This window comes from Hemiscyllium ocellatum, chromosome 17, assembly GCF_020745735.1.
Source record: "Hemiscyllium ocellatum isolate sHemOce1 chromosome 17, sHemOce1.pat.X.cur, whole genome shotgun sequence".
NCBI classification, from domain to species: domain Eukaryota; kingdom Metazoa; phylum Chordata; class Chondrichthyes; order Orectolobiformes; family Hemiscylliidae; genus Hemiscyllium; species Hemiscyllium ocellatum.
The window spans coordinates 62,986,685-63,005,848 of record NC_083417.1 but is presented as its reverse complement, the minus strand read 5'-3'; the positions used below and the strand labels follow the sequence as shown (position 1 = coordinate 63,005,848).

Below are 19,164 nucleotides of genomic sequence, written 5' to 3'. Positions count from 1 at the left end.
TAAGTGGGTTTGTGTGTGAATGTGGCGTGTGCATGTGTGCGTGTGTTAGGAGAGTGAGTCTGCGTGAGTGTGTGTGTGTTATGAGAGTGAGTGTGTGTGTGAGAGAGAGAGAATGTATAATGTAGTGGGGTCACCTGTATCGTGACGTGATCCTAAGGTCCCGGTTGAGGCGATCCTCATGGGTACCGAACTTGGCTATCAGCCTCTGGTCATCCACTTTGCATTGTTGCCCATCCTCAAGTCTGCCTTGGAGGACGGTCATCCGAAGATCCAAGGCCAAATGTCCTTGACCACTGAAGTACCCCTCAACTGGGAGGGAACACCCCTGTCTGTTTATTGTTATGCAGAGTCTATTCATTTGTCGATTCATCTGTTGTCATAGCATTTGCTTAGGCTCGCCTATGTACCATGCCTCAGGGCATCCTTGCCTGCAGTGTATAGTGGTCAACACGGATGCCACCATTACCCATGGGGACACCACCCACTGTGTACACGGCAGGTACTCATGTGACTTGGCTAACATTGCCTATCTCATATGCTGCAGGGAGATGGGAGATACGAATTGCACACAGTATTACAATAATAGGCTAACCAATGTCCTATACAGCCACAACATGACCTCCCAACTCCTATACTCAGTGCACTGACCAATAACAGCAAGGATGCCAAATGGCATCTTCCCTAATCTATCCACCTGCGACTCCGCTTTCAAGGAACTATGAACCTGCACTCCAGGTTCAGCAACTCTCCCCAGACCTTACCATTATAAGTCCTTCCTGATGTGCACTGCCTTTAGTAATATTCCATTAAGATTATATACTGACCCCTTGTATTACTAACAACTGTATTCTGTACATTACATTTCATCTGTCATGTGTTTGTCCATTTTACCAAAGAACAAAGAAAACTTACAGCCCAGGAACAGGCTCTTCGGCCCTCCAAGCCTGAGCTGATCCAAATGTACTGTCTAAACCTATCAGTCAATTCCTAAGCATCTGTATCCCTCTTCTCCCCACCTACTCTTGCATTTATCCAGACGCATCTTAAATGAATCTACAATGCCTGCTTCAATCACTTCTGCTGGCAGTGTATTCCAAATGCCCACCACCCTCTGTGTGAAGTACTTGATGCATGTATCCCCCTTAAACTTTCCACTTCTCACCTTGAAAGTGTGACCTCTTGTTATTGAATACTTCACCCTCGGAAAAAGCTTGTCTCTATCCACCCTGTCTATACCCGTCATGATTTTATAAATCTCAGTCAGGTCACCCCTCAATCTCCTTTTTTCTAATGAAAATAAACCTAACCTACTCAACTTTTCCTCATAGCTAGCACCTTCCATACCAGGCAACACCCTCGTAAGCCTTCTCTGTGCCCTGTCCAAAGTGTCCACATCCTTTTGATAATGTGGCAACCAGAACTGTACACAGTATTAAATGCGGCCGAACCAATGTCTTGTACAATGTTAACATGGCTTGCCAGCTCTTATACTCAATAACCTGTCCAATGAAGGCAAGCATACTATATGCCTTCTTGACCACTATCCACCTGTGTAGCAACCTTCAGGATATAATGGACATGCACTCCCAGATCTTTCTGCCCATCAACTTTTCCCAAGACTTTTCCGTTCATTGTATAATTCGCTTTAGAATTAGTCTTGCCTAAATGCATCACCTCACATTTGTCTGGATTGAAATCCATCTGCCACTTTTCCGCCCAACTCTCCAGTCTATCTATATCCTCCTGTATTCTCTGACAGTCCCTTATGCTTTCTGCTACTCCACCAATCTTCGTGTCATCTGCAAACTTGCTGATCATACCAACAGTGCCCTCTTCCAGATCATTTATGTATATTACAAACAACAATGGCCCCAACACTGACCCCTGTGGAACACCACTGGTCACCTTTCTCCATTTCGAGAAACTCCCTTCAACTACTATTCTCTCTTGTTGTGGTTCTGTTCGCCGAGCTGGGAATTTGTGTTGCAAACGTTTCGACCCCTGTCTAGGTGACATCCTCAGTGCTTGGGAGTCTCCTGTGAAGCGCTTCTGTGATGTTTCCTCCGGCACTTATAGTGGTGTGTCTCTGCCGCTTCCGGTTGTCAGTTCCAGCTGTCCGCTTAGTGGCCGGTATATTGGGTCCAGGTCGATGTGTTTGTTGATAGAATCTGTGGATGAGTGCCATGCCTCTAGGAATTCCCTGGCTGTTCTCTGTTTGGCTTGCCCTATAACTGTAGTGTTGTCCCAGTCGAATTCATGTTGCTTGTCATCTGCATGTGTGGCTACTAAGGATAATCGGTCGTGTCGTTTCGTGGCTAGTTGGTGTTCATGGATGCGGATCGTTAGCTTCCTGTTTGTCCTATGTAGTGTTTTGTGCAGTCCTTGCATGAGATTTTGTACACTACATTGGTTTTGCTCATGCTGGGTATCGGGTCCTTCGTTGTGGTGAGTTGTTGTCTGAGAGTGGCTGTTGGTTTGTGTGCTGTTATGAGTCCTAGTGGTCGCAGTAGTCTGGTTGTCAGTTCGGAAATGCTCCTGATGTATGGTAGTGTGGCTAGTCCTTTGGGTCGCGGCATGTCCTCGTTCCGTTGTATTTCCCTTAGGCATCTGTTGATGAAATTGCGCGGGTATCCGTTTTTGGCAAATACATTGTATAGATGTTCTTCTTCCCAAACTTTGAACTATTCTCTCTTTCCTGTTGCTCAACCAGTTCTTTTTCCACCTAGCTGAAACACTTTGCACACCATATGACTTCACTTTCTCCATTAGTTTACCATGGGGAATCTTATCAGATGCCTTACTAAAGTCCATATATATGACATCAACAGCCCTTCCTTCATCTATCAACTTGGTCACTTCCTCGAAGAACTCTATTAAGTTGGTAAGGCACGATCTCCCCTGCACAAAACCATGTTGCTATTACTGATAAGCCCATTCATTTCTAAATATAAATAGATCCTATCCCTCAGCACCTTCTCCAGCAACTTTCCCACTACCGACGTCAGGCTCACTGGTCTGTAGTTACCCAGAATATCCCTACGACCCTTCTTGTACAGGGGGACAACATGAGCAACCTTCCAGTCCTCCGGCATCTCGCCTATATTTAATGATGCCACAGAGATATCTGTCAGGGCCTCAGCTATTTCCTCTCTCGCCTCCCTTAGCAACCTGGGATAGATCCCATCCAGTCCTGGGAATTTGTCCACCTTAACCTCTAGCCTGCCCAACACATCTTCCTTACTTATGTCAACGTGATCCACACTAATCAAACTTCTATCTGTAATCTCAACATTCATCATGTTCCTCTCCTCAGTGAACACTGATGCAAAGTAATCATTCAGAATCTCACAAATTCTGTCAGGTTCGACACACAGCCTTCCTTCGTTATCCTTTAGTGGACCCATCCTTTCTCTAGTTACCCGCTTGCTTCTTATATAAGAATAAAATGCTTTAAGATTCTCCTTAATTCTACTCACTAAAGCTATTTCAAGACCCCTTTTAGCCCACTCGATTCCTCGTTTAAGACTTGTCCTACTCTTCTGATATTCTTCCACACCCGTTCTGTTCTTAGCTGCCTAGACCTTATGTATGCTTTCCTTTTCCTCTTGGCTTGTTGGACAATTTCTCTTGTCATCCATGGTTCACGAATCTTGCCCTTCCTATCCTTTGCCTTCAATGGGACATGCCTGTCCTGCACTATATTTAACCTGTCTTTGAAAGCCTCCCACATCTCAAATGTGGACTTCCCTTCAAATAGCTGTGTCCAATCCACATTTCCCAGCTCCTTCCTAATTTTGGTATAATTGACTCTTCCCTTAGGACCACTCTCCTCTTTACCTACAAATATTCTAAAACTTACAGAATTGTGATCACTGTTCCCAAAGAAATCCCCTACCGCAACTTCTACCACCTGTCCTGGCTCATTCCCCAGTAACAGGTCCAATATGGCCGCTTCCCTTGTAGGACTATTGACATATCAATCTTACTATTTTCTCCTGAAAGCCGTTACTAGCCTCTTCACTGTTTGCTGTATTTCTGAACTTTATATTGTCCACACATTTTAAGATTATGCCCTATTAATCCAAATCCAGCTGTTTTTATGTTAACAACAGCGCCTGAGGGGTCCCCTTACAGAGGTTTACAAAATTATGAGGGGCATGGGTAGGATAAATAGGCAAAGTCTTTTCCCTGGGATTGGGGAGTCCAGAACTAGAAGGCATAAGTTTAGAATGAGAGGGGAAGGATATAAAAGAGATCTAAGGGGCAAGTTTTTCATGCAGAGGGTGGTATGTGTATGGAATGAACTGCCAGAGGATGTGGTGGAGGCTGGTACAATTGCAACATTTAAGAGGCATTTGGATGGGTATATGAATAGGAAGGGTTTGGAGGGATATGGGCCGGGTGCTGGCAGGTGGGACTAGATTGGGTTGGGATATCTGGTTGGCGTGGACAGATTGGACCGAAGGGTCTGTTCCCATGCTGTACATCTCTATGACTCAATGACTCTAAATGCTACTTTAAATATCTCTTTCCAATCTTAAAATCAGCTAAATATCACTACTGCTTCCTTGCACTTATCCAATTTTGTATCTATGCTGCCATAGTTCCTTTTAATCCTTTTGAATGTGCCTTCTCGTTTACAGCTACATCAGTATTGGCACATGCAAAATATTTGTTCATTATGCCCGCAATATACTCTGCCTCCACAAAAGTCTATAATTCTTTTGCCCCTAATCAACCCGATCCATGTTTGGTATATTCATTAACCTTTTCTGTGGTAATAGTAGTTTTTTGATTCTGTTTTATGTTAACCACATGATTATATCCCACACAGACTGTATTTATAGGCCAGGTTAAACTATATTTGTGGCACTTCAGTCGTATGCTTTATTCCATTACAGTCCTCTTCTCAAAAAAGGACATGCAGTAGGAATTCAAAATTCTGACTGCCAAATGAGGCTTGTCTGGTCCCAGTTATTCTCCACCCATATAATGAAATGCATCTTTTGGGTAGACACCAACCTGACAGGCAGCATGATAACTCCTCTGGAACTAATTCCATGCATTCCTGGCAGATCATGATCTAAGTGCTAAGAATTAGCCATCAGCATATTTCAATAAGCTGAATTCACATAATGCAAGGGCATCCTCTTGCTGCTGATGTAGGAACAGCTTCCTGTCCAATTGGATTATGTTGCTGGTTGAGATGCTTAGCTGTAATGAATAACTAATTATGCTAGTTAAGCAAGAGTTCCTGCTGTCTAGCATTAAAGTGTTTTGCAGATGCCCATGTGAATGAAGAAAAAGCAGGATGAAGACACAAAACTAATGCTAGATCTTAACTTTTCAATGACATTTTAAGTCATCTCATACGATGTTGGCATGCATTTATGCTTTAAGACTGCATCTTACTGAGGCTGTTATGCAAATATACTCAACAACATGTGGTATCTTTCACTGGGTTAGTCACGAGGTATGAATAAATAAAAATATCACGGCCTGTGATTTTAAAAATTATTTAATTAGAAAATTATTTTAATCCTCTTAAGTTATTTGCTGAGATCATGACTAATCTGTGACTCAATTCCATGAACCTGCCTTTGCCCGATATTCCTTATGAAATCATTGTTTCGATATTTATTGGAAACTTTCATTTTTCTTTTTCATATCGATTGCTCCGGCTTCCCCAAAGACTGTTTCATGGTTTTGCTTTTAGCAACAATAAATCAGCAGTCCTTGACACAGTTGGCTTTGGTGATATATTTATTTTCACGTTGTTGACCATGACAGTTTATGTAAAACCCTTTATCAGTTTTTATTGTAAATACTGAAAATTAGTCATAATTGAATTATGACTTTGATCCTAATGGTAACTGGCTTTGATCACATCTAAGATGTTTGCGATATAGATTGCCTACAATTGGTTGTGGAGTTGGTTTAAAGAATAAGTATGAATAATATTTGACACTTTTCATATTTAACATGAAACAGCATATAGTGATCCAAATATTTTTGACATTTAAGATGATTCAGCTGCTTTCTTCTGTAACATTGGAAAAATCTTAGAAGTATCTTAAATTTTAGGAGAGCTTAGTTTCTTTAATCTAAATAGTACTATAGTTACAAGTTCACTGTGAATGGTAACTATTAATATGCTTGATTTAGGTTTTTATCCACAACCCCCATACACGTAGCCAGCGCTTTGTCTCCAACAACCTATTGCAAGGTGGTTTGGATTCCGATACATCCCTTCTGAACATAAACCAGAGTGTTAGCTGTCTGACTGCGGGAGTACTAAATCCCGGACTTGGCCGTGACATGCTGCTTGTTGGCACGCAGACTAACCTGCTGGCTTATGATGTATATAACAACTCTGATGTCTTCTACAAGGAGGTAAGGTTCTAACTAATCATATTATCCCTCAGGGAATGTATTCTACAGATTTAAGAAATAAAGCACAAATCTGATTTAAAGTTCTTTCTTTTTTTGGTGAGAAATTTGGTTTGATTATATTGAACACAATTTTGCCACTAGATGGTGCTGTGTTATTGTTTGGTCAAAAGTGAATGTTTAGATTCCTTTTTCTGGCTCAGTGGTGCTGGAAGAGCACAGCAGTTCAGGCAGCATCCAACGAGCAGTGAAATCGACGTTTCGGGCAAAAGCCCTTCATCAGGAATAAGGGCTTTTGCCCGAAACGTCGATTTCGCTGCTTGTTGGATGCTGCCTGAACTGCTGTGCTCTTCCAGCACCACTGAGCCAGAATCTGGTTTCCAGCATCTGCAGTCATTGTTTTTATCTTTTTAGATTCCTTTTGCCTAATCCAGCCACTGTTCCTGATAATTTGAGACAGATTGCAGCCTTACCATGAAAATCATTAATTTCTTTCTCACTCGGCAATTTTGTTGTGCTATTTTCTTCCCATAATTTGATGTTTTCTTGAATTTGTTTAAAGTAGCAGAGTCATTTGTAAGAATGCTGCCATATTGTGTGCTGGATACCTGATACCTTTTCTTTTCAGATCTCTTTTTCCTTGGCCCCAGTGACCACCTTTTTGAATTCAACTTCTCTAATCTCTCTATTGTTCTTTGATCATTTAGGAAGAAATCTGATGAAGAACTGAGTTCTTTATCTGCCTCTGTTTCATCACTGCTTGAGGTATAAAGCAGAATGCAACTCTAAGGTGTGACCACATGACCACAAGGGTCTAAATTCATTTTAGCACTTTGGCAAGCCATCCAATTTCCAGCATAGATCTCACCATGAATGCACTACTATTTCGTAATTGTATGGTTGGTTTGAACATTCAGTTGTGGATAAAGCACACAACAAAGTTAAAGTCATGGACTTTACCATTACCGTTTCTCCATTACCATTATGAAAATTATGAAGGCAACACTCAATATCCATCATTTTAATTGGAATTCTGAGAACTATGCTGAACCCACTGTATCTATATGTCTTTTCACTTTAACCTATACATCTGCAACATTAGCTGCATGTCCTTGAGTCTTAAATATTTGCAAATTTGCATCATTGCTCTGTTCTATCTGCCCATTTGGCAACTCAAGGAAACATGTTTGTTGGGTCCTCAATTTCTAGACCGTTTGTATATCTGCTAGCATCCTTAAGGTATGTAATCTCTACATATTACATAACCTGTTTTACTCCCAGTTTAGATCTCCTTCAGATTAGAAATTTACCATGCCTCTAAGGAAATGATAACCCCGACGCAGATTCATTTCTTGTTTTTTTCACAAACAAGTGAATGTTAGTCCTAACTCAAAATGATCAATCATTTTGCAAGTTTTGACATAAACTATGATAACCACTACGCTTTTTGCCATTATGACTGTACCAGTCACGATCTTGTGTTTGTTATTTAGCTCTGCATTTTTTTTTGAAACTGTTTCTTGTTCTATTATTGTCAGTATATTAGGTTTAAATCATTTGGCTGAACCTTGCACCATGCATTTCCAAATTAACTGTCATCCTATAGCCTGCTGACAATCCCCATTCACAGCCTTGCTATTTCCACTGAACTGCTTGATCTGTGTGAAACAAGTGTGTTAACCCATTAAACCACTTTGAATTTTCACAATGTAGAGCTTTGGTCCATTGGTCTAATAAATTCTGGTTTCTTGAGAAAAGAAGGCCAAGGGATGACCTAATAAAGCTATTTATAATTTGAAATGATTAGATAGAGTAAATAGAGAGAGACTGTTTTACGTAAATGGGAATGAGCATAACTAGAGACATTAGTATAGAATAGTCACCAAGAAATCCAAAGGGAAGCCCAAAAGATGCCACTTATTATGTTGAAAATATGGAACTTGCTACCACAGGAAATGGTTAGAGTGAATTGTGTAAATACATTTAAGGGGAAGTTAGACTAGCATATAAAAGTGAAGGGAACGGAGGGTAACAATGATACACTTAGACAAGGAAAGCTGGAAAGAGGCTCAGATGGAGTGTGTCACCAGCATGGATTGGTTGCGCCAATGACTTGTTTCAGTTCTGTGTATTCTTACATAAATAGATTCAGACTTTTGCTTTTATATTAAATTTAAACTGCCCTTCAATTATTGTGCTATGTGCTCTAAATATAGATAGCCAATTGGAGACAACTTAATAAAAAAACTTTCTCTGAAATATTTTCAGGTTATTTCAGCTGAGATGCAATTGTTGAATTAAAAATTAGTTTTGATGGCTAATCGGTGCTCAGTACTTTCGAGGGAATAAGATATCTCTATACTGATGTCTGTAAGTGGCTGTAATTATTTATATGATTTAGGAACTGCCAGTTCGAGATACTACTTTAAAGTATGTTTTTAATTTTTGTTTCCTGATGTAAAGTTGTGAAGGATTCCCTGATAGAGAATTTTAATAACCTGCATTTAGTTAACTAACTTATTAAAGCAACATGTTCAGAAACTCTGACTCACTGTCTCTCTTTTGAAGGTGGCAGATGGAGCTAATGCCATAGTGCTGGGACAGCTTGGAGAGATTCCCAGTCCACTGGCAATTATCGGAGGGAATTGCACACTGCAGGGTTTTGATCAGGATGGAAATGACCTTTTCTGGACGGTATGGAACACAACTGTGCCATGATCAAATTCTAGAATTTTGTTAGGAGGCAGGTAGGAAAGGTTTGGCGAAAGTGAGGACTACAGATGCTGGAGATTAGAATCAAGATTAGAGTGGTGCTGGAAATGGACAGCAGGTCAGGCAGCATCCGAGAAGCAGGAAAATCAATGTTTCAGGCAGGAGCCATTCATCAGGAATGAGACTGGAAGCCTCGGGGTTGGAGAGATAAATGGGAGGGGGTGGAGCTGGTGAGAAGGTAACTGGGAGTGCAGTAGGTGGATGGAGAAAGGGTAAAGGTGATGGGTCAGAGAGGAGGGTGGAGCGGATAGATGGGAAGGAAGACTGACAAGTGGAACTGGTCATGAGAATGGTGCTGAGCTGGAAGTTTGGAACTGGGGCAAGGTGGGGGGAGGGGAAATGAGGAAACTTGTGAAATCCTTAATTGGTGCCTTGAGGTTAAAGGGTTCTGAGGCAGAAGACGAGGCATTCTTCCTCCAGGCGTCGGGTGGTGAGGAGTGGTGGTGGAGGAGGCCCAGGACCTACATGTCCTCAGCAGAGTGGGAGGCGGAGTTGAAATATTAGGCCATGGGGCGGTGGGGTTGATTGGTGCGGGTATCATGGAGATGTTCCCTGAAGCGCTCTGCGAGAAGGCGTCCAATCTCCCCAATGTAAAGGAGACCGCATCAGGAGCAACAGATGCAATAAATGATATTTGTGGAAGTGCAGGTGAACATTTGATGCATGTGGAAGCTAGGAAAGGTTGCTAATGTAAAGTGTAATATTTCCCTCTCCACTGCCCATAATAATACTAGGCACCAGAGATGCTCTGGCATTCCTTGTAGCTGGAGTTACCAAGGTAAAAACAGTGAGAAGTGCATTGTCCCCTTTATGTTACTTATCCATATTTACTGGGAACGTGGAAGACCAGCTCCCAAAGCATTTACAACTTATTTCACTTTAAGAAGATAACATGCCTTCACAACAAAATTCCTGTCATTGTGTTTAGTTCAACAACTTAATCTATAAATTATCTGACAGATAGATGTACTTCTTAAATAAAGGCAATAACTTTTTGTAATTTGATTGACAATGCTATCCCAATCTCATGCCTGATTCTAAACATTCTTTCATGGGGGCAGTTGAAATTTGTCTCAGTTTGGTTTGAATATGTTGTGTACAATCTGCTTTAAAAAGTCACAAGTGAGTCTTTTTAATGGTGTCTGTCAGTTGACTGCCCACTATTGAAGAACGGTTGAGCAAGTGATCTTGCACAACGTGACAAATGGAGTAATGACAAATTCTGAACCATTCTGCGCATAAGATATACAGTCTTACTTTCTGCATGAGTAGAATAGGCTTCAATGAAATAAATCTCACTTAAGTGCCAGTGACTGAAAAGCAGTAAACTATTTGCCCTAGTGGTCAGTTTGAGAACCTTCAATGTTTATCACTGAAGTGAAATCATTACAGAAGCTCTGATATTTGTTTCAAATTAGAATATTTTGAAATCACTTGTCATAGGGATGTTTTTATAAAGTTGATTCTTTACTGGTCTATTGCAGAAATATTGTGTCTGACCAACCGCAGACCTTGATGGGACCATGTCAAGCAGCGAGGTCAGATCTCACTGTCTTCAGTTGAAACTGCCATGGTCCTTCTGTAAAGCATAGAAAACCCCACTACTGCTTTATTGGACTACACAATTTCTACCCATACCCTTTGCACTCTTGACTCTAACAGCAATTATCCATGTATAGATTTCTTTGACACAAATTTTGAGATCATCCATTTAGTTACCGCTGCTTCCCAGTCCTCGCCACACCCTTTTCATTGTACACCAAACCATTTCTTTCCTACCTTCTGCCCTTGTGTTGACCCATATCTCTTATTATTATTTTTATGTTATTATTATCTTCTATTATTTGTCCTCATCCCCTCTCTGAATTAATAATGTTTAGATTCCCATCTGTGCTCTTTCCAACCCAGTCCCATTAACTAGTAACCACTCTCCCTTTCCATTCCTCATACAAGCTGAAATTGTAAACAGTCACCTGTCAGATATAGTCCATCTCTTTGAAACATACGTAATGTCCCAGTTCCTCACAAAAGCCAATATTCACCCGTTCTTCTGTCTGCAACCTTATCCTCAAACTCCCTTTCCTCTCCAATATTTGTCAATATGTTTTACCTCCAGTGTCTGTGCCAATATTTCATACAGCTCTATGTTTAAATCATTCTAATTAATGACATAATCAAAATCATCCCAATCAAGGTCAAAAAGTGCATTGTTGTGACAGTGATACACTCCTTTTCCTCGTCCTCTTCAACCGCTCCAGAATCAATGGCTGGTTGATGATATCACTTAGAGTGCTATTATCCTATCAAACAGTAGCTCCTTTTCATATGCCCAATGGCATCATTGGTCTCCATTGTCTCCTAATATTAAAATCCTTGAATTAAAAATTCCCATCCTTTATATTTATAAGCTTTTCAGGTGTAGATCCTCCCTGCCCTGTAACCTCCTCCAGCCGTACAATCTGGACCGAAGGTGACTTTTTCTGCAGTTTTCTCACTTCATCCCACCACTGATAATCGTGTCATCAACCATCTAAACTCCACATTCTGAATCCTTCTGTCTTCGTCAACATTTCTAACACCCACTTTAAAATTCACTTAATTGACCAGGTTCTTATTCACCCTTACTAACAACTCTTTATGTTTTTATTATTTTTTCATTTTTTTCTGATCATTGCTCTGAAGTGGGTTGGAACATCTAACTTGTGTTAAAGCCAAGTTGTTCTACAAATACAGACGTGCTAGGATGCTAATGCACAAATGCTCATGCAAACCTAATGTCCAAATATGCAAAATATTTTCCTGATTTGCGACTATCATCCTGATGTGGAGCTATAATGCCATTCCTTCACTGGGTTCAGGTATTCCATCACTAACAGCATTGGTTGTATCTGCACTACATGGGATGCAACAACTGAAGAAGACTTCTCTAAAAGAATAATACTTTTTAAATCAAAATTGAGCCTCCTATAGAGAAGACAGTAATTTAAAATGTATCTACATATCTTCAGTATCAATTCCATTATAAATCAAAAATGCTTGAAACAATTCAAGTTGGAAATGTTTGTGTTTTTCACTTAGGTCACTGGGGACAATGTCCGATCTCTGGCACTCTGTGACTTTGATGGGGATGGGAAGAAGGAGGTAAGTTTGAACTATTTAATTAAAAAGCCATTCTGAATAATATCAGTTATAAACGTGTGATACCTTATTGGTGGATTATACATTGTGGGGTAGAGATGTTTGGATATTATAATATTTGCTGTTTTGATATGCATGTCTGTTGATTCATACCTTTTAACTACCTCAATGCTAAGTAGCATTTTTGATAAAAAAACAGTAAGGGCATATAAAATGAAACCAAGACAGTCAACTATTTTTCCAGGCCAATGAAAAGACTTCTCAACACATTGGGCAGCACGATGACTCAGTGGTTAGCACTGCTGCTTCACAGCGCCAGGGACCCGGATTCGATTCCTGCCTCAGGCGACTGTCTGTGTGGACTTTGCACATTCTCCCTGTGTCTGCGTGGGTTTCCTCCTGGTGCTCCGGTTTCCTCCCAGAATCCAAAAATGTGTAGGTCAGTTGAATTGGCCATGCTAAATTGCCTATAGTGTTAGGTGCATTAATCAGGGGTAAATATAGGGTAGGGGAATGGGTCTGGGTGGGTTACTCTTCGGAGGGTCGGTGTGGACTTGTTGGGCCAACAGGCCTGTTTCCACACTGTAGGGAATCTAATCAGTACATTAGAAGGAATATGATTCATTACTACTGATACATCTTAATGCTTTTCACAGCTTCTGGCTGGTTCAGAGGACTTTGACATCAGGGTCTTCAAAGAAGATGAAATAATGGCAGAAATATCAGAGACAGAGGTAAGGAGAATTCTACTTGAGGTGTGTCAACAAAGTATTGGTTAGAGTGGTGCTGCAAAAGCACAGCAGGTCAGGCAGCATCCAAAGAGCAGGAAAATTGACGTTTTGGGCAAAAGCCCTTCATCAGGAATGCTGTGTTTTTCCAGCATCACTCTAATCTAGACTCTGATTTCCAGCATCTGCAGTCCTCACTTTTGCCCAACAAAGTATTGGACCTATCTGAAGTTACCATGTCTGGAGGAGGGAAGAACCTTGAAAAGCAAAAGAGAAACGTCAGCCTTCAGTTCCATGAACTGTAATGAGAAGACAGGCAATTGAAATATTGTTAGGTTTCTGTCAGTATTGTTTTTGAAAAGCTGCTACAGCTGCCAAGGGTAATTTATGATTCAACTGTTGCTTCGATATACATGATTGCTGCTACACAGTCACAAACTCTATGAAGATCAAGAACTCCTTCATTTAAAATGTCCCTTCCATAAATTGTTATAACTATTAAGAGGCACTGCAGAGACCAAACAGAGACCAGTGCATCATGTCCTTAAAACAGTAGTTCTAATAGTCAGAAGGATATTCACAGATGCAGTAATAATAGCAATTACAGTTTGATGATCTCAGTGAATGTTGTCCAGTATTGTTTATTACGTCATTAAAGAGTGCACCTGAGATACCAGTCTTGGTTGTGTTAAACATGTTCATTGTCAGCTAGTTGGTTATTGTTATTTTCATATAAAAATCAATTGCAGTTTTCACCCAGTAGTATCGCTCAGATTATTGGATTAGTGATCCATAGGCCCACACTGAGACTCCGGATACTCAAGTTTAATCTGACAGTGGCAGTTGCAAAAATTTGAATTCAACTAATTAATTAAATTGGAATAAAAGGCTAGTCTCAGTATGGTGATCATGGAATTAGAAAATTGTCATAAAAACCCACCTTGACACTAATGTCCTTTGGTGTGGAAATGTGCTGCCCTTACCCAATCTGGCCAGTGTTTGATAATGCACTTTCAGCATTGTGGTTAACTCTTAAATGCCCTCTGAAATGGGCTAAGACACTACTGACTATATCAAACTGCTCCAGAAAAATCAAATGAGAATAAAACAGGATGGACCCCCCAGCATTGACTGGGAGTTAGTAGAAAGAATAAAGGCACTAACCAGTTTACTCAGCAACATCCTCCTCACTAACATTCTCTTGTCTGATAGAGGATTCAAGCTCAATCTGACATAGTCATACTCAGAATCATGTTTCCTCCATAATTATCCTTGTTATATCTACCTTATCAGGAAGCAAGACCCACCTGAAGGGTGGCACAGAATCTGGGAATTCCGAGGTGAGTATCTCACCACCTGACTCCCTGTAACCTCTCCATCATCTATTGAGCACAGGTTAGGAGTATGATGAAATACTGTCCACTGGCATATATCTCTAACCATGCTCGAGAAGTTTGAACCATCCAAGGCAAAGGGATCTGCTTAATCACCATCTTATTTCTCACCTTAAGCATTAATTTTCATTGTCTCTGACACATGCGGTATCTGTCTATGGCATCATCTTTGTCAGCATCCTCTGAATGTGCTGATACTACCTCCCAGAAGGACAAGAACAGCAACTCCATAGGAACGCCACCATTGACAAGTGTCCCTCCCAGATACATATCACTGGAACTTGGAAATATCTCATTGTTCCTTCAACTTTGTGTATCGAACCCCTGGAACTGCCTTTCTGTTGATATTTTGGGTGTATATACAACACTTGGACAAGGTAGTGGCTCATCACTTCTTTACCAAAGGCAGTTAGAATGGGGAATTAATGCTACCTTGTCAGCTATGTTCAAATCCTGAGAATGAATTAAGAACAATGTTTTTGCTGTAAGAAGTTGCAAAGCCAGAGTACAAGCAATGTGCTGCTAGATAATGCAAATCAATAGTAACAGAGGACTTGACACTAACTTTCTTATGATTCTGTTTTTAATCTCCCATCAAGTCCTTGATTTGGAAACCTTGACTTGATCATCTAAAGTGGCTCAATTTTTAACTCTCCCGAATACCCCATTAAACAATGAGTATTTTCAACTTTGTTTTGAAGGAAAGTACATCAAATCTTTTGGGTTTCCTTTTTTCAGACTATCACAGCACTTTGCCATATGCATGGGAGTCGGTTTGGGTATGCCCTGGCAAATGGCACTGTTGGAGTTTATGACCGGGCTACTCGCTACTGGAGAATTAAGGTATATGTAAATTAATGCGGATTTGCTCACAAACCTCTGCTAAGTGAACAAGTGCATTGGCCATACATATTCCGGTTCCTGTTTCTTAGTAGTCTTATGACAGCTTGTAACAGAAACCTCCACCTTGACATATGTAGAGAGGTGTCAGAAACAGTGCAAAAATTAATAATCATTTGTTGTTCATGATAAAGGATGGAAAAATAACATTAAGTGACTATTGGTTATACCAACAATCTTGATATTTTGATTTTTAAATGCGTCAGCCTATTGCACTTGTAATTGACCTTAAATTTCATTTCTTACAGTCTAAAAATCATGCCATGAGTATTCATGCTTTTGACTTGAACTCAGATGGTGTTTGTGAGTTAATCACTGGCTGGTCAAATGGAAAGGTAAGTCATCGATGTTTAGCTGGCGCAATTAACGGGTGAGAAATAGTGGTAAATGTTGAATGGCGAGCAAGTGATTTTAATTTGTCAATTTATGTTCAGATAATATTGTGTTTTAATATGACAAGAGATGACCTGTAATAACCTGTGTAACTTGATGTCATGCTTGAATACCAGGTACTTGATATTTATGATATACAGTTTTAATTCTGGCTATTTATCCCCATCCAACTTTAGTGCTATGTGACATGGGATTTGTTGGCATTGACTCGTATTTTCTGAAAGAACAGAATAATGATTAATGGCTATATGATAAAATATGCGACCTATGGTTCAAATCGTCTTGATATTATTGAACAGTGGCATATGGCCTGATATAGTATAAGGTCGTATGTGACACAGCTGGACTGTAACATGCAGTCTAGTTTAATATAATTGGGCAGGTGCTGGGCCATACGGTCTATTGATTGAGGGCACTAACCTGGTTTGACTATAATATAATTGTTACTGCTGAATTATTTGAATTACAGAATGTTTTACCCTCTTTATATGACACGTTGTAGTCTGTATTTAATGAAAAGAGAACACACAGATGAGTTTTGTTGCAACCAAGGTTGCCTACAGCAAAAGCAGAATCTCTATGTCCTTTGAAAATCTAGGAGACAAAGTCTCCGAACACTGCAGACCATTTTAGAGAACAGGGTATACCTAAATATGGGATTGCAAGATTGGTGAACAGTGAGTTGGTTTAGCTTTGTCCTCAGCAGTTGGCTTTGAGTCAGGCAGGAAAGATCTTTTAAAGAGTTCTTGGGGGCCATTGCGCAGTAAGACAAAAAGAGCATGAAATGGGAAAACGCTACCACTGGGAGTATGACAAAAACCTGAACTGCAACCAATATAAAAATAATGAAGAGAACTAAAAAAAAATAAATGCAGTAACATTGCCAAATATCTCTTTGGAGAGCTTACAAATCCTCTAAGTCAAGGATGATGTAAAAGGAAGGGAACATCAGGAAGATGACTATCAAACTGCCCAGCATAAATGGAAAGGTCACTGATGTCATATCCAAATTAAGGCTTTAGAAACAAAGGAAAAAATTGTGCCTTTCAAATTTTATCAGCCACAGAACTGACTAAACAAGTCAAACCTAAGATAACCATTGGAAATGAGAGACTGCATAAAGTCACTACTTTGGACCTGTCTGAGCATAATCAGAATGTTCCCGATGTACTGTGGGATGTGCAGGAGGATTAGCTTTGTGTACAGGTAAACTACAGAGTTTGCCATTTGGAGATAGTGGCTTTAACAGACAACAGGAATCAGTCAATCAGTTCATTAGCAGGTGCTACGATTTATTTTGGAAACGGAGCTGTCTGAATGGATAATGGAGCTAATCATAACTTCAGTGCCAATCAGAGCTTTCAAGAAAGACCTTTCTTGAAAACGAAGGGTCAAAATATTGCCAGACGACTAAAAGTTGGCAGAAAATATGAAGTCAGTTGAAGCTACTAGTATTGGCGGAGCAGCTAAGATGCAGAAACCAAACAAGCAATGTGAGAAATATGGTATTCTGCACCCACTGTTTAGCTGTCCTCTGCTCCAAGGCTTTTCACCGTCTGTGGCATTACAGAACATTGAGTTCATCAATGCAGGAAACTGGTCTTGGAGATGCGGCCAGAAATTACAATACAATAACACCATAAGACATAGGAGCAGAATTAGACCCTTCAGCCCATTGAATCTGTTCTGCAATTCGACCATGGCTGATATGCTTGTCAGTCCCATTCTCCTGCTGTCTCCCCTTAGCCTGTGATCTCCTTACTAATCAAAAGCCTATCTTTCACTGTCTTGCATGGACTCAGTGACATAGCCTCAATGCCTTCTGTGGCAATACGGTTCACAAATTCACCACTCTCTGATTTGAAGGGTCTCAGTTCTAAAGGGTTGTCCCTTGGCCCTCAGATCCTCGTCTCTCATAGAGTCATAGAGATGTGCAGCATGGAAACAGACCCTTCAGTCCAACCCGTCCACGCCGACCAGATATCCCAACCTAATCTAGCCCCACCTGCCAGCACCCAGCCCATATCCCTCCAAACCCCTTCTATTCATATACCCATCCAAATGCCTCTTAAATGTTGCAATTGCACCAGCCTCCACCACTTCCTCTGGCAGCTCATTCCATACATGTACCAACCTCTGTGTGAAATAGTTGCTACTTAGGTCTCTTTTATATCTTTTCCCTCTCACCCTAAACCTATGCTCTCTAGTTCTGGACTCCCCAACCCCAGAGAAAAGACTTTATCTACGTACCCTATCCATGCCCCTTATAATTTTGTAAACCTCTATAAGGGCACCCCTCAGCCTCTGACAATCCAGGGAAAACAACTCCAGCCTGTTCAGCCTCTCCCTATAGCTCAAATCCTCCAACTTTGGCAACATCCTTGTAAATCTCCTACTAGTGGAAACATCATTTCTGCATCCACACTATATAGACGTCTCAACATTTGGTAAGTGTCAAAGAGACATTTGCTTCATCCTTCTAAATATGCATTGCTTTCAGTCCCAGAGTCATCACCTGCTTCTCATATGACAAGCCTTTCATTTCCTGGGATTATTCCTGTTAAACCTCCTCTGGATCCCCTCCAAGGCCAGCATATCCATCCTTAGAATATGGGGCCCAGTACTGCTCACAATATTCCAATTGCCGTCTGCATAGCCTCAGCAGCACACTCCTGCTCTTGTATTCTAGCCCTTTTGAAATGAATGCTAACATTGTATTTACCTTCCTAACTGAAAATGTGTTGCTGGAAAAGCGCAGCAGGTCAGGCAGCATCCAAGGAACAGGAAATTCGATGTTTCGGGCATAAGCCCTTCATCAGGAATGAGGAAAGTGTGTCCAGCAGGCTTCCTAACTGCATGTTAACCTTAAGAGAATCTTGAACTAGGACTGCTAAGTCCCTTTTTACTTCAGATTTCCAAAGCCTTTCGCAATTTAGAAAATAGTCTACACCTGTATTCATGTGCTTCTACCAAAATCTGTAACTGCACACTTTCCCACATTATATTCCATCTGTTACTTCTTTGCCCACTCTCCTAATCTCTCCCCAAAACTACTTGTCCCTCCACCTATCTTTTTGTTATCTGCAGACTTGGCAACAATACCTTTGTGGGCGGCACGGTGGCACAGTGGTTAGCACTGCTGCCTCACAGCACCTGAGACCCGGGTTCAATTCCCGACTCAGGTGACTGACTGTGTGGAGTTTGCACGTTCTCCCCGTGTCTGCGTGGGTTTCCTCCGGGTGCTCCGGTTTCCTCCCACAGTCCAAAGATGTGCGGGTCAGGTGAATTGGCCATGCTAAATTGCCCGTAGTGTTAGGTAAGGGATAAATGTAGGGGTATGGGTGGGTTTCGCTTCGGCGGGTCGGTGTGGACTTGTTGGGCCGAAGGGCCTGTTTCCACACTGTAAGTCTAATCTAATCTAATCTAAAAAAAAAAAACCTTCAAATCCC

At 40.9% G+C, this 19,164-nt stretch overlaps 1 protein-coding gene across 1 annotated transcript in view; it reads left to right on the top strand.

Moving 5' to 3' along the window:
- bbs2 (Bardet-Biedl syndrome 2) overlaps positions 1–19,164 on the top strand; it is a 77,851-nt gene that overhangs the window by 24,764 nt on the left and 33,923 nt on the right. Inside the window, exons 3-8 of the mRNA XM_060837829.1 lie at positions 6,166–6,393; positions 8,959–9,084; positions 12,241–12,303; positions 12,957–13,034; positions 15,161–15,265; positions 15,571–15,657. Of these exons, the coding sequence (XP_060693812.1) occupies positions 6,166–6,393; positions 8,959–9,084; positions 12,241–12,303; positions 12,957–13,034; positions 15,161–15,265; positions 15,571–15,657 (687 nt within the window). The remainder of the gene's footprint in view (positions 1–6,165; positions 6,394–8,958; positions 9,085–12,240; positions 12,304–12,956; positions 13,035–15,160; positions 15,266–15,570; positions 15,658–19,164) is intronic.